General features: G+C 40.5%; 2 protein-coding genes across 2 annotated transcripts; both read left to right on the top strand.

Moving 5' to 3' along the window:
- Positions 1–549: 549 nt before the first annotated feature.
- hsp90aa1.1 (heat shock protein 90, alpha (cytosolic), class A member 1, tandem duplicate 1) lies at positions 550–4,760 on the top strand. The gene is made up of 11 exons (XM_044106914.1): positions 550–828; positions 1,438–1,587; positions 1,668–2,034; positions 2,140–2,273; positions 2,377–2,682; positions 2,779–2,944; positions 3,058–3,248; positions 3,338–3,485; positions 3,571–3,839; positions 3,937–4,270; positions 4,368–4,760. Exons 2-11 carry the CDS (start codon positions 1,438–1,440, stop codon positions 4,475–4,477), a joined length of 2,175 nt encoding a protein of 724 aa, XP_043962849.1. The 5' UTR covers positions 550–828; the 3' UTR covers positions 4,478–4,760.
- Positions 4,761–5,065: 305 nt separating this feature from the next.
- Positions 5,066–9,783, top strand: hsp90aa1.2 (heat shock protein 90, alpha (cytosolic), class A member 1, tandem duplicate 2). Its single transcript, XM_044106913.1, has 11 exons — positions 5,066–5,261; positions 6,413–6,562; positions 6,665–7,031; positions 7,114–7,247; positions 7,372–7,701; positions 7,793–7,958; positions 8,045–8,235; positions 8,358–8,505; positions 8,602–8,870; positions 8,963–9,296; positions 9,374–9,783. The coding sequence occupies exons 2-11, from the start codon at positions 6,413–6,415 to the stop codon at positions 9,481–9,483; spliced, it is 2,199 nt and encodes a 732-aa protein (XP_043962848.1). The 5' UTR covers positions 5,066–5,261; the 3' UTR covers positions 9,484–9,783.
- Positions 9,784–10,886: the final 1,103 nt, after the last annotated feature.

Below are 10,886 nucleotides of genomic sequence, written 5' to 3'. Positions count from 1 at the left end.
ATGTAACTGCATCAACCTGTCTGATTATCACATAATCAGACAGGTTTAAATCTCAACTAAAAACCCACTTGTTTAGAGTTGTATTCAAAACGTAATCAATTGCAAATTTATTGACGGAATCTGACTATGTTGTGTTTTTATTGTTGATTCTATGTTGCATTGTATTTTTGTGTTTGATTTGATGTAAAGCACTTTGAAATGCCTTGCTACTGAAATGTGCTATACAAATAAAGTTTGATTGATTGATTGATAGTAGGGTCTGCCTAGCTCCTGTAAGTTACACCGAATTTTACACACCAAAAACTGAAATAGACTTGCTTCACTTTGAAGTTCCGATGTAGGCAAATTCATGGACATATCCTAGAGCAAGTGGCAGAAAGAGCAATGCATACCTATGACGCGTTGGCCAGGTTGTGGGGCCTACCAGCCCGACAAGCGCTCGGGGAACCACTCACTGTGAGTGACAGGCACTCCTTGTGACTCTGCAGCCCTATAAGGGCACAGTAACATTAGGGCTCTCTCTTCCTGACTCCCCCTTCCTTCTCGGCCTTTCCTCAACCCCTCTCACCAACAGTTGTGAACATGTTTTCTAGAAGCTTCCAAAGGGTAGCTTCGAGAAACCACCCCTAAAGTATAAAAAGACGTGAGCATGGCCTGGTTGTCTGCATAGAGTCAAAGGACACTCACGCGAACACACATCGAGACAGACTTGACTCCTCACAGGAGCAGCAGCGAAGCACAGACTTTAAATTCTTTGAGAAGAAAAGACAAGAAAAGCAGTCTGTTTGACGATTCGCTTGAAGAAAAGAACCAACGATTTTAATCAAGGTAAGACTTGACAAATACAAAATGAGAGTGGTTTACGTTGTACAAAGGAAAGTAAAAAGAACTTAAAGCGAATTGATAGTGTTTGCATTTTAGTATCACTTCCCTGTTAAATGGCAGAAGCAGAGCCCTTTTGCCACAAGAATCTTTATAGAACTGTAATGTGAATGAAGCACATGGCATGCAGGGTGACCCTGACCCAGAGAGCAGCTGCTAGTCAGTGGAACAATTATTCACAAGAAGCTGCCAGCCTGGCCCAAACAGTAAATGCAGTATGTTCACATTATTGTATAGCAGCATGATTTGCAGTCAGTATTTAGTTTCTATGAAAAAATAAGTTACATTATAAAGTAAACCCATTGGGGGATGGGAAAGGACTAGAACTCCACCCTCTTGCCAAATCTTTGACTGACAGCTTGAGCATATGCTCATCAACCATTAGCCACCACTTGTAAGCCATGTGGCCATGTCAAAGAATTTTGTAGCAATAGTAAAACATATCTAGATAGCACAGATTAGTAAAATCGGGAACATAAAAAAAAAACAACTATACTATTGAATATACAATATATAACAGAGTTTTTTTAAAGTAATATATCTACCCTACTTTAGATGCCTGAGAAAGCTGGACATGTTATGGAGGAGGAAGTGGAGACCTTTGCCTTCCAGGCTGAGATCGCTCAGCTCATGTCCCTCATTATTAACACCTTCTACTCAAACAAAGAAATCTTCCTTCGTGAGCTCATCTCCAACTCCTCAGATGTAAGAAAACTAAAAACGTGCATAATCCATTATATTTGTGAACTCAACGATGATTTAACAGCATTTTCTCCTCTGGACAGGCCTTGGATAAAATTAGATATGAAAGCTTGACAGACCCCAGTAGACTTGAGTCTTGCAAAGAGCTGAAGATTGAAATCCGGCCTGACCTGCATGCTCGCACCTTGACCCTGATTGACACGGGCATCGGCATGACCAAAGCCGACCTAATTAACAACCTGGGCACCATCGCCAAGTCTGGCACCAAAGCTTTCATGGAGGCTCTGCAGGCAGGAGCTGACATCTCCATGATTGGTCAGTTCGGTGTGGGTTTCTACTCTGCCTACTTGGTAGCTGAGAAAGTCACAGTGATCACAAAGCACAATGATGATGAGCAGTACGTGTGGGAGTCGGCAGCTGGTGGTTCATTTACAGTCCGGCCTGACAATGGTATGATTTAGTATTCTACTGACGTTACTTTAGCTTTAATTAGCATAAACAAATATAGCTTTACTCCTTTCCTGTGGCTTAAGGTCAACTTGATTTTGTTTTCAGGAGAGCCCCTGGGAAGAGGAACAAAAGTTATTCTTCACCTCAAAGAAGATCAGACAGAATACTGTGAGGAAAAACGCATCAAAGAAGTAGTGAAGAAACACTCACAGTTCATTGGCTATCCTATTACACTTTTTGTAAGTTATTTTACATTAGAATTTATTGTTAGCCATTAATGAGCACTGAAAATGTGAAAATAAATACAAAGAAAATAGTACTCAAACTTCTGATCTGTTGAAGGTGGAGAAGACAAGAGAGAAGGAAGTGGACCTTGACGAGGGAGAGAAGGAAGAGGAAGTTGAGAAAGATGCTGCAGAGAACAAGGACAAACCAAAGATTGAGGATGTAGGCTCCGATGAAGATGAAGACTGCAAGGATGGCCAGAAAAAGAGGAAGAAGCAGGTCAAGGAAAAATACATTGATGCTCAAGAGCTGAACAAGACCAAGCCTATCTGGACCCGCAACCCAGATGACATCACGAATGAAGAATACGGAGAGTTTTACAAGAGTCTCACCAACGACTGGGAGGACCACCTGGCTGTCAAGGTAAACTAACGATGCGAGTCCAAAATGATTATTCATTATTCATGATTATTAGTGTACAGAGCTAATGAAAATGTATATTGCATTTTAAAACTTCAGCATTTCTCAGTGGAAGGTCAGTTGGAGTTCCGTGCTTTGCTCTTTGTACCAAGGAGAGCTGCCTTTGACCTGTTTGAAAACAAAAGAAAGAGAAACAACATCAAGCTTTATGTCCGGAGGGTCTTCATCATGGACAACTGTGAGGAGCTGATACCAGAGTATCTCAGTAAGTTACCATTTTCTGCCCACACATGAATTATTCTTATCTCTGTCCTTAGATATCTACATTTTGTCTGGATGTGGATTACTAATAGAACACTGTTTACCTCCTACCTTTAGATTTCATCAAGGGTGTTGTGGACTCTGAGGATCTGCCCCTGAACATCTCTAGAGAGATGCTGCAACAGAGCAAGATCCTGAAGGTGATCCGCAAGAATCTAGTCAAGAAGTGCCTGGAACTGTTCACAGAACTGTCTGAAGATAAGGACAACTACAAGAAGTTCTACGAACAGTTCTCCAAGAACATTAAGGTAGGTTCATTCTTCTGAGTTAAATTCATGTCCAAGTTGTATTAAAATGTGAAGTGTAACAGGCAGTAATAGATCATTCCTTATTTCAGCTTGGTATCCATGAGGACTCCCAAAATAGAAAGAAATTGTCCGATTTGCTGCGCTACTACACCTCAGCCTCTGGAGATGAGATGGTTTCCCTCAAAGACTATGTCTCTCGTATGAAGGACAACCAGAAGCACATCTACTACATTACTGGTTAGTTCTTCATCAAAGTGTTAATTTATCTAATCAACTTCTTAAAAAGCATGTTGATTAAATGAATCTGCAACTACTTTTACAGGTGAAACCAAAGATCAAGTGGCCAACTCTGCCTTTGTGGAGCGTCTTCGTAAAGCTGGCCTAGAAGTCATCTATATGATTGAACCTATTGATGAGTACTGTGTCCAGCAGCTGAAGGAATATGATGGAAAGAACCTGGTCTCTGTGACCAAAGAAGGCCTGGAACTTCCAGAAGATGAAGATGAGAAGAAGAAGCATGAGGAGCTCAAAAATAAATTTGAGAATCTTTGCAAGATTATGAAGGATATCCTTGACAAAAAAATTGAAAAGGTAACCGCTTTCTGAAATGTCAAAACTATTGTCTTAGCAACAACAAAGAACCGGCTATAATTGAGCATTGCAATAACACAAAACCTCTCATACACAGGTCACAGTCTCCAACCGCCTGGTTTCTTCTCCCTGCTGCATCGTCACCAGCACCTATGGCTGGACAGCCAACATGGAGAGGATCATGAAGTCTCAGGCCCTGAGGGACAACTCAACTATGGGTTACATGACAGCCAAGAAACACCTTGAGATTAACCCTTTGCATCCAATCATTGAGACACTGAGGGAGAAGGCAGAGGCAGACAAGAATGATAAGGCTGTGAAGGATCTGGTCATCCTCCTATTTGAGACCGCCCTGCTATCCTCAGGTTTTACACTGGATGACCCCCAAACTCATGCAAATCGCATCTACAGAATGATCAAACTTGGTCTTGGTAGGTTCTTTTGTAGACTATTTGAATAAACATGATCAGATCTATTCTTAAATTATATATTTATGAAGACATTGCTCATTGCTGTATTTTATTGTAGGAATTGATGATGATGACTCAGCAGTTGAAGACCTCATTCAGCCAGCTGATGAAGACATGCCAGTCCTAGAAGGAGATGATGATACATCAAGAATGGAAGAAGTTGACTAAAATACTGTTCTCACCTAGTTTTTATTTTTGTAAGTGCTATTGCTTTCTAAAATGACTTTTTTCTTTACCTCAAATTTATTTTTGAAACGTGTCAACTTGACAAGTTTGTTTTTAGTAATGCAGACCATAATGTGTATTAATCCTCATTATAATATATTTATTTATACCTTTTGAGAACATAAGAGTAGAGTCAATAGGTATTCACTTATTCCTCTTTTTTGTAACTGTTACATTTTACATGTAAAGCTTTAAAATTTTTAATAAAATTAATATGCAAATAAAACCTGCAGCTTTTTATTATTTGGCAATTGCATAAGCGATTTAATTAACCCCCCTGCGTTTTACACAAGCAAAATTGGTTTTACAGCTTCACAGATTATTATATAAGAAAGAAGGTTTCATTTACTCCATCGATATCCTCTTTTTTTTTATTGAACCTTCTGGAATTTTCAGTAAACCCAGCATGGTAAGTTCTCGTTTCTGCTCACACGTGCCTTCTTCCTGCTCCGCTTCAACACCGCCCCCTTCTGCCAGAAATGGAAAGACGGGTGGGTATATGCATTGATTGACATTTCAGGCGACCAATCAGCTGCAAGCACCTCAGAGAATTCCAGACGGTTCTGGAAGCTCTCAGTTAGGATTTTCTCGAACGCGCTGCGAGACTACAAAAGCCGCACAGACATTAGGTACAGACAGATACTCTCTACCAGACGAAGTAGCAGTGCACGGGAGCGACCAGGACACGTCTCATTCCGGAGCCCTCGACTCACTTTGGAGGACCAAGGTAAATGGAGAAAATCTTCATTGAATCTTCCCATGATGAGGACTATTCTTAATAAACCACACAGCCGTTAAGGGTGGCCGTTTCCTAATGTTAATTTAACTGGAGCTTAATTATTGACATTAGGTCAAAGCTTACAGCTTACCGAATGAAACCTCTAAAATTATATCAATGTATGTGAGTAAATAGATCATCGATAAATTAAACGTCACGTTTTACCTCTAAAATTGAGACTTGTGAAGGCTAAATTAGAACAATTGTATCTAAACTCTGCAGCCTCCTCACACGGTGGCTTCTTTGTGCACTTTTTCATTTTCTCTAAGATATTTTTAATTTTGTACTCTGCCAATGTTCAGTCCTGCTTCCAGCATTAAGACTTGCAGTTTAGCTTTGGGATGTCATCCATTGTGATTAGAAGGAGGGGCTTTTCGATCGTGGAGGCTGCTGGACTCCTTGCATCTTTGGTAGCTTCTAGAACGCTGCATTTCTTCCACGAAACCTGCAGGGGGCGCCGCTGCTCTTCCTGGAATTAGCACTGGAAACCACGTGCTCCTGTCAAGTCATTTCTACGTCATAGACGAAATTAATTATGAGAGAAATCAAACTGTTCTTAGAAAACTGAATGATTTAAAAAATGCCTACACATTCACATGTGATTACAAATTATAGAAATTGGAATGAGAAGTATAAACAGGTAGTTTTTAGATTGAGTTGCAGGGTTGAACTGAACAATCTGTCAGGCCAGCTGTTTCCAAAAGCAACATCATTGCCTATATCTTCTTTTTTTTTTCTTTTTTCAAAGCGTATTTTATTTTGAACAAATAACACAAAGAAAGATTTTCAGCACAATAAGTAACATCAAATGACAGAACATAAAAACAAAGAAGTAGTGGTATATAAATGTAAAATGATAATCAAAAACACTGGTATTATTGGTGTTATTCAAAAGTCTAGAAATCTGTAAATTTATACATAAGTGCAATAATGTATTCTTGTTTACATTTAAATAATACTATACCTTGGATTGTTTTTGCTTTGCATTTCCATTTATTTTTGAAAAAAGTTTAAATTTTTTTTTTTAAAAAAGCAGCCTTTTAAATTATGTTTTGTAAAATTATTTCTTTTTCTTAATTGTATCTGTCACTTTTACCTAGATGCCTGAACTACATGATCAACCAATGGAGGAAGAGGCGGAGACCTTTGCATTCCAGGCTGAAATTGCTCAGCTGATGTCCTTGATTATTAACACATTCTATTCCAACAAAGAGATTTTCCTCAGAGAGCTTATCTCCAACTCCTCAGATGTAAGTCCGTCTTCAATTCCCAGTCGAAAAATGAAATGGCTGTAACATCACTTCAAAAAAAAAAACAAAAAGCATATTGCTAACTTGTCGACCTCTCAACAGGCCTTGGACAAAATCCGGTATGAAAGTCTTACCGACCCCTCTAAGCTTGAGTCTGGCAAAGAACTCAAAATCGAAATCAAGCCCAACAAAGAGGAGCACACTTTGACCCTGACCGACACGGGCATTGGCATGACCAAGGCCGACCTGATCAACAACCTGGGCACTATTGCAAAGTCCGGCACCAAAGCTTTCATGGAGGCTCTGCAGGCTGGAGCAGACATCTCCATGATTGGTCAGTTCGGTGTGGGTTTCTACTCTGCGTACCTGGTCGCTGAGAAGGTCACGGTCATCACCAAGCACAATGATGACGAGCAGTACGCCTGGGAATCCTCTGCCGGAGGCTCATTCACAGTTAGATTAGACAACTGTAAGTTACTTTCACACAAAGGATAGATGCTTATGTAGTGACTTGAATGCAACAAGTCACTACATGTTGTTCTGCTGTACAGCTGAACCGCTGGGCCGTGGAACTAAGGTGATCCTGCACCTGAAGGAGGACCAGACAGAATATCTTGAGGAAAGACGAGTCAAAGAGATTGTGAAGAAGCACTCGCAGTTCATTGGCTATCCCATCACACTATTTGTAAGCATTTGCAATATTTTACATAATATAGGTTTATGCTGCTCCTTCATCATCTTTTCATTTGTGTTTTCATTCTTGTACTCGTATTAACAAAGTCCTTTCAAATTAATTTTGCACGTGCCAGGTGGAGAAGGAGCGGGACAAGGAGGTGAGTGACGACGAGGCTGAGGAGGAGGAGGAGAAAGATAAGGAGAAGGACAAGGAGAAAGAGGAAGAGAAAGATGAGGACAAACCTGAGATCGAAGACGTCGGATCTGATGAGGATGACGACCATGACAAATCTTCAGACAAAAAGAAGAAGAAGAAGAAGATCAAGGAGAAGTACATCGACCAGGAGGAGCTGAACAAGACAAAACCCCTCTGGACCCGCAACCCAGATGACATCACCAATGAGGAGTACGGAGAGTTCTACAAGAGCCTCACCAATGACTGGGAGGACCACCTGGCGGTCAAGGTAAGTCTCACTTTTAATTTTTTTTTTTTTTTTTAATTGCATATCTTTTAATTAGTCACCAAAATAACTTGCAACCTTTCACCCCAAACAGCACTTTTCAGTTGAGGGCCAGCTAGAGTTCCGTGCTCTTCTCTTCGTGCCTCGCCGGGCCCCCTTTGACCTGTTTGAAAACAAAAAGAAGAAAAATAACATCAAGCTGTACGTGCGCAGGGTGTTCATCATGGACAACTGTGACGAGCTCATCCCAGAGTATCTCAGTAAGTATTTTTAAACTACAGGCTTGCTCTAAAATTAACTAACTGGAATAGTGCAGGTGTAAGAACGAAGTTGTCTTCCTTGTTAGATTTCATCAGAGGGGTGGTGGACTCTGAGGATCTGCCCCTGAACATCTCTAGAGAGATGCTGCAGCAGAGCAAGATCCTAAAGGTGATCCGCAAGAATCTAGTCAAGAAGTGCCTGGAACTGTTCACAGAACTGTCTGAAGATAAGGACAACTACAAGAAGTTCTACGAACAGTTCTCCAAGAACATTAAGGTACGAGTTTGTGCGCTTTTAGAAAATGTTGCCATGTTTCTCGACAAATATCTTGACTGGAAGTCTTAAGTGGAAGCTGCCTCTGAGTGCCTGATGCTAATAGTTGGGCGTTTCTTCTGCAGCTTGGTATCCACGAGGACTCCCAGAACAGGAAGAAGCTGTCTGAGCTGCTGCGCTACTACACCTCAGCCTCTGGAGATGAGATGGTTTCGCTCAAAGACTATGTCACACGCATGAAGGATAACCAGAAGCACATCTACTACATCACAGGTGAGTGTATTTTTTGTCTTAAAACCTCCTATGAATAAGATTTAAGATAATGTAGAATCTTGTAAATTTACAAGCGTTGCGGTGTCTCTCTTGCAGGTGAAACCAAGGATCAAGTGGCCAACTCTGCCTTTGTTGAGCGGCTTCGCAAAGCTGGCCTGGAGGTCATCTACATGATCGAGCCTATTGATGAGTATTGTGTCCAGCAGCTGAAGGAGTTTGAGGGAAAGAACCTGGTTTCAGTAACAAAGGAGGGCCTGGAGCTGCCTGAAGATGAGGAGGAGAAGAAGAAGCAGGAGGAGAAGAAGGCTCAATTTGAGAACCTCTGCAAGATCATGAAGGATATCTTGGAGAAAAAAGTGGAAAAGGTGAGCAGTAAGATGCCAAAAGAAAACTGAAGGTCTTGTTTGGCTCTTGTCTATAATAAAACGCCTAACATTATTGTTGCATCCCTGCACAGGTCACAGTCTCCAACCGCCTGGTTTCTTCTCCCTGCTGCATCGTCACCAGCACCTACGGCTGGACAGCCAACATGGAGAGGATCATGAAAGCTCAGGCGCTGAGGGACAACTCAACCATGGGTTACATGGCTGCCAAGAAACACCTTGAGATCAATCCCGACCATCCCATCATGGAGACTCTGCGGCAGAAGGCAGAGGCTGACAAAAACGACAAATCTGTGAAAGACCTGGTCATCCTTCTGTTCGAGACCGCCCTGCTGTCCTCGGGTTTCACACTGGAGGACCCCCAGACACACGCCAACCGCATCTACCGAATGATCAAGCTTGGTCTAGGTATGTGCCACTAAATTATTACACAACATGAAAGCCAGTGGCTAGATAGCAGTAATTCATTGAAGTTCCTCTTTCAGGTATCGATGAGGACGACACGACATCAGAAGACGCCACCTCTGCTCCCGCCGAAGATATGCCTGCTCTTGAAGGCGACGATGATGCATCCAGAATGGAAGAAGTGGATTAAGCTCCCTCCTGTTTGCCATTAGCGTTTAAAAATAGCTTATTGTACAGTTCAAACATAAATGTTGTAAATGATCTTGGAATGTCACCACTTGTTTCTGTTCCCACTGACGCCTTTAAGTTCAGATCATTCCTATTTTAGGACTTTATTTTTCAGTTGTTAAATGTCAGGTTTTATACCTCAGGTTTGACTCCATTTGTGTTTATTTATTGACATTCCATGGTTTGTTCTCTAACTGTAAATATCTGATACTGTTATTTGGAGCAGTTGAGCACATTAAATAAAAGTTGAACATGTGAATAAGTTTGGTTCATTGTGCATCAACTTCAATTGTGAACCTTCTAGAGTTCATGCAGATGAGGTACTAATGAACCTGTTTTGCAAGTTAAGTTAAAGTTAAGCTGTAGCTGTATTCTACGGTTAACCCTGAAATACTGCAAAACCTATTCTCCAACTCATACAAATCTAAATTTGAACAGAATGTGAAATGTGGCTAAAATGCTGCCGAGCAGAAGAAAAAATAGCATGTATCTAATACTCGAATACCAGTAGAGAACATTAACCCAGTACAGACATTGATGCATTCAATTGAACATCCCCTTGACAATGTCTTAAACGAGTTTTGAGTGCAGAATTAGGTTTGCTATTAATCCTTTTCCAAATGAATTTGATTAGTTGCACTTGTCTACTTCCTTTTTTTGTTTTTCTGGAAACTGAAACACACCTAATGAAACTGTATTACTGCTCTACTGTGGTTGTGTTCACATAATAGGAAGTATGTTAATGGAAACTTAAAAATTCTTACCTATTTAAATATAGAGCATGTGAAGCTAAGCTAAATCAAGTGCAAACACATGGGCCTGTTCATATTTAAGCTACAAAAGAACGATCTTTGTAGGGAGATTGTAGGGAGAAAGATATCAAAGGTTCTGTGGTGTCAAAAAGCGTTCCACTATTTCTTAAAAAGGGCATTGCTTTTGAAATAGCTTTGGCTGTTTTCTGCTCAATTTATCAACTAACTACAATTTAAAAAGCAAACCACATCTATACAAAAATATATTTTATTAGAAATAAAAAAAATACACATAAATTGGGAGTAGTTGGAGCATATTAACGTCCTACATATTTATTTTTGAGTTTTTAGTGGAACCACTGCCTCAATAAACGAATAAATCAGAACTGCGTGACTTACGTTTATATGAAGCAGTACTTCTAGAGGAACTAGATGAATTATTGGTTAATAACCAGGAGAGGAACAAGGTCACATTATTAGCATTTACCTTTAATTTTAATTGCTCGGATATTTTTCTCCCTCCGCTCCAAAGAGTCAAAGTTTTGGTGTAAAAAGTCTGGCAGGCTGCTCCCCTGCTATTTAATGTCCTGTACTTGCACACTTTCACCGGCAG

The sequence above is a fragment of the Gambusia affinis genome, linkage group LG22 (assembly GCF_019740435.1).
Source record: "Gambusia affinis linkage group LG22, SWU_Gaff_1.0, whole genome shotgun sequence".
NCBI lineage: Eukaryota > Metazoa > Chordata > Actinopteri > Cyprinodontiformes > Poeciliidae > Gambusia > Gambusia affinis.
Note: the sequence above shows the minus strand (reverse complement) of the source record. Positions and strands in the feature narration are given on the sequence as shown.

What these genes read in the sequence shown, in the direction of transcription:
- hsp90aa1.1 (XM_044106914.1), top strand. Translation starts at nt 1,438, where the DNA reads ATGCCTGAGAAAGCTGGACATGTTATGGAGGAGGAAGTGGAGACCTTT. An exon ending in TACAGTCCGGCCTGACAATG is followed by an intron (nt 2,035 to 2,139) that starts GTATGATTTAGT and finishes TTTTGTTTTCAG; the next exon opens with GAGAGCCCCTGGGAAGAGGA. An exon ending in AGGACCACCTGGCTGTCAAG is followed by an intron (nt 2,683 to 2,778) that starts GTAAACTAACGA and finishes TTAAAACTTCAG; the next exon opens with CATTTCTCAGTGGAAGGTCA.
- hsp90aa1.2 (XM_044106913.1), top strand. Translation starts at nt 6,413, where the DNA reads ATGCCTGAACTACATGATCAACCAATGGAGGAAGAGGCGGAGACCTTT. An exon ending in AGTTCTCCAAGAACATTAAG is followed by an intron (nt 8,236 to 8,357) that starts GTACGAGTTTGT and finishes TTTCTTCTGCAG; the next exon opens with CTTGGTATCCACGAGGACTC. An exon ending in GCACATCTACTACATCACAG is followed by an intron (nt 8,506 to 8,601) that starts GTGAGTGTATTT and finishes TCTCTCTTGCAG; the next exon opens with GTGAAACCAAGGATCAAGTG.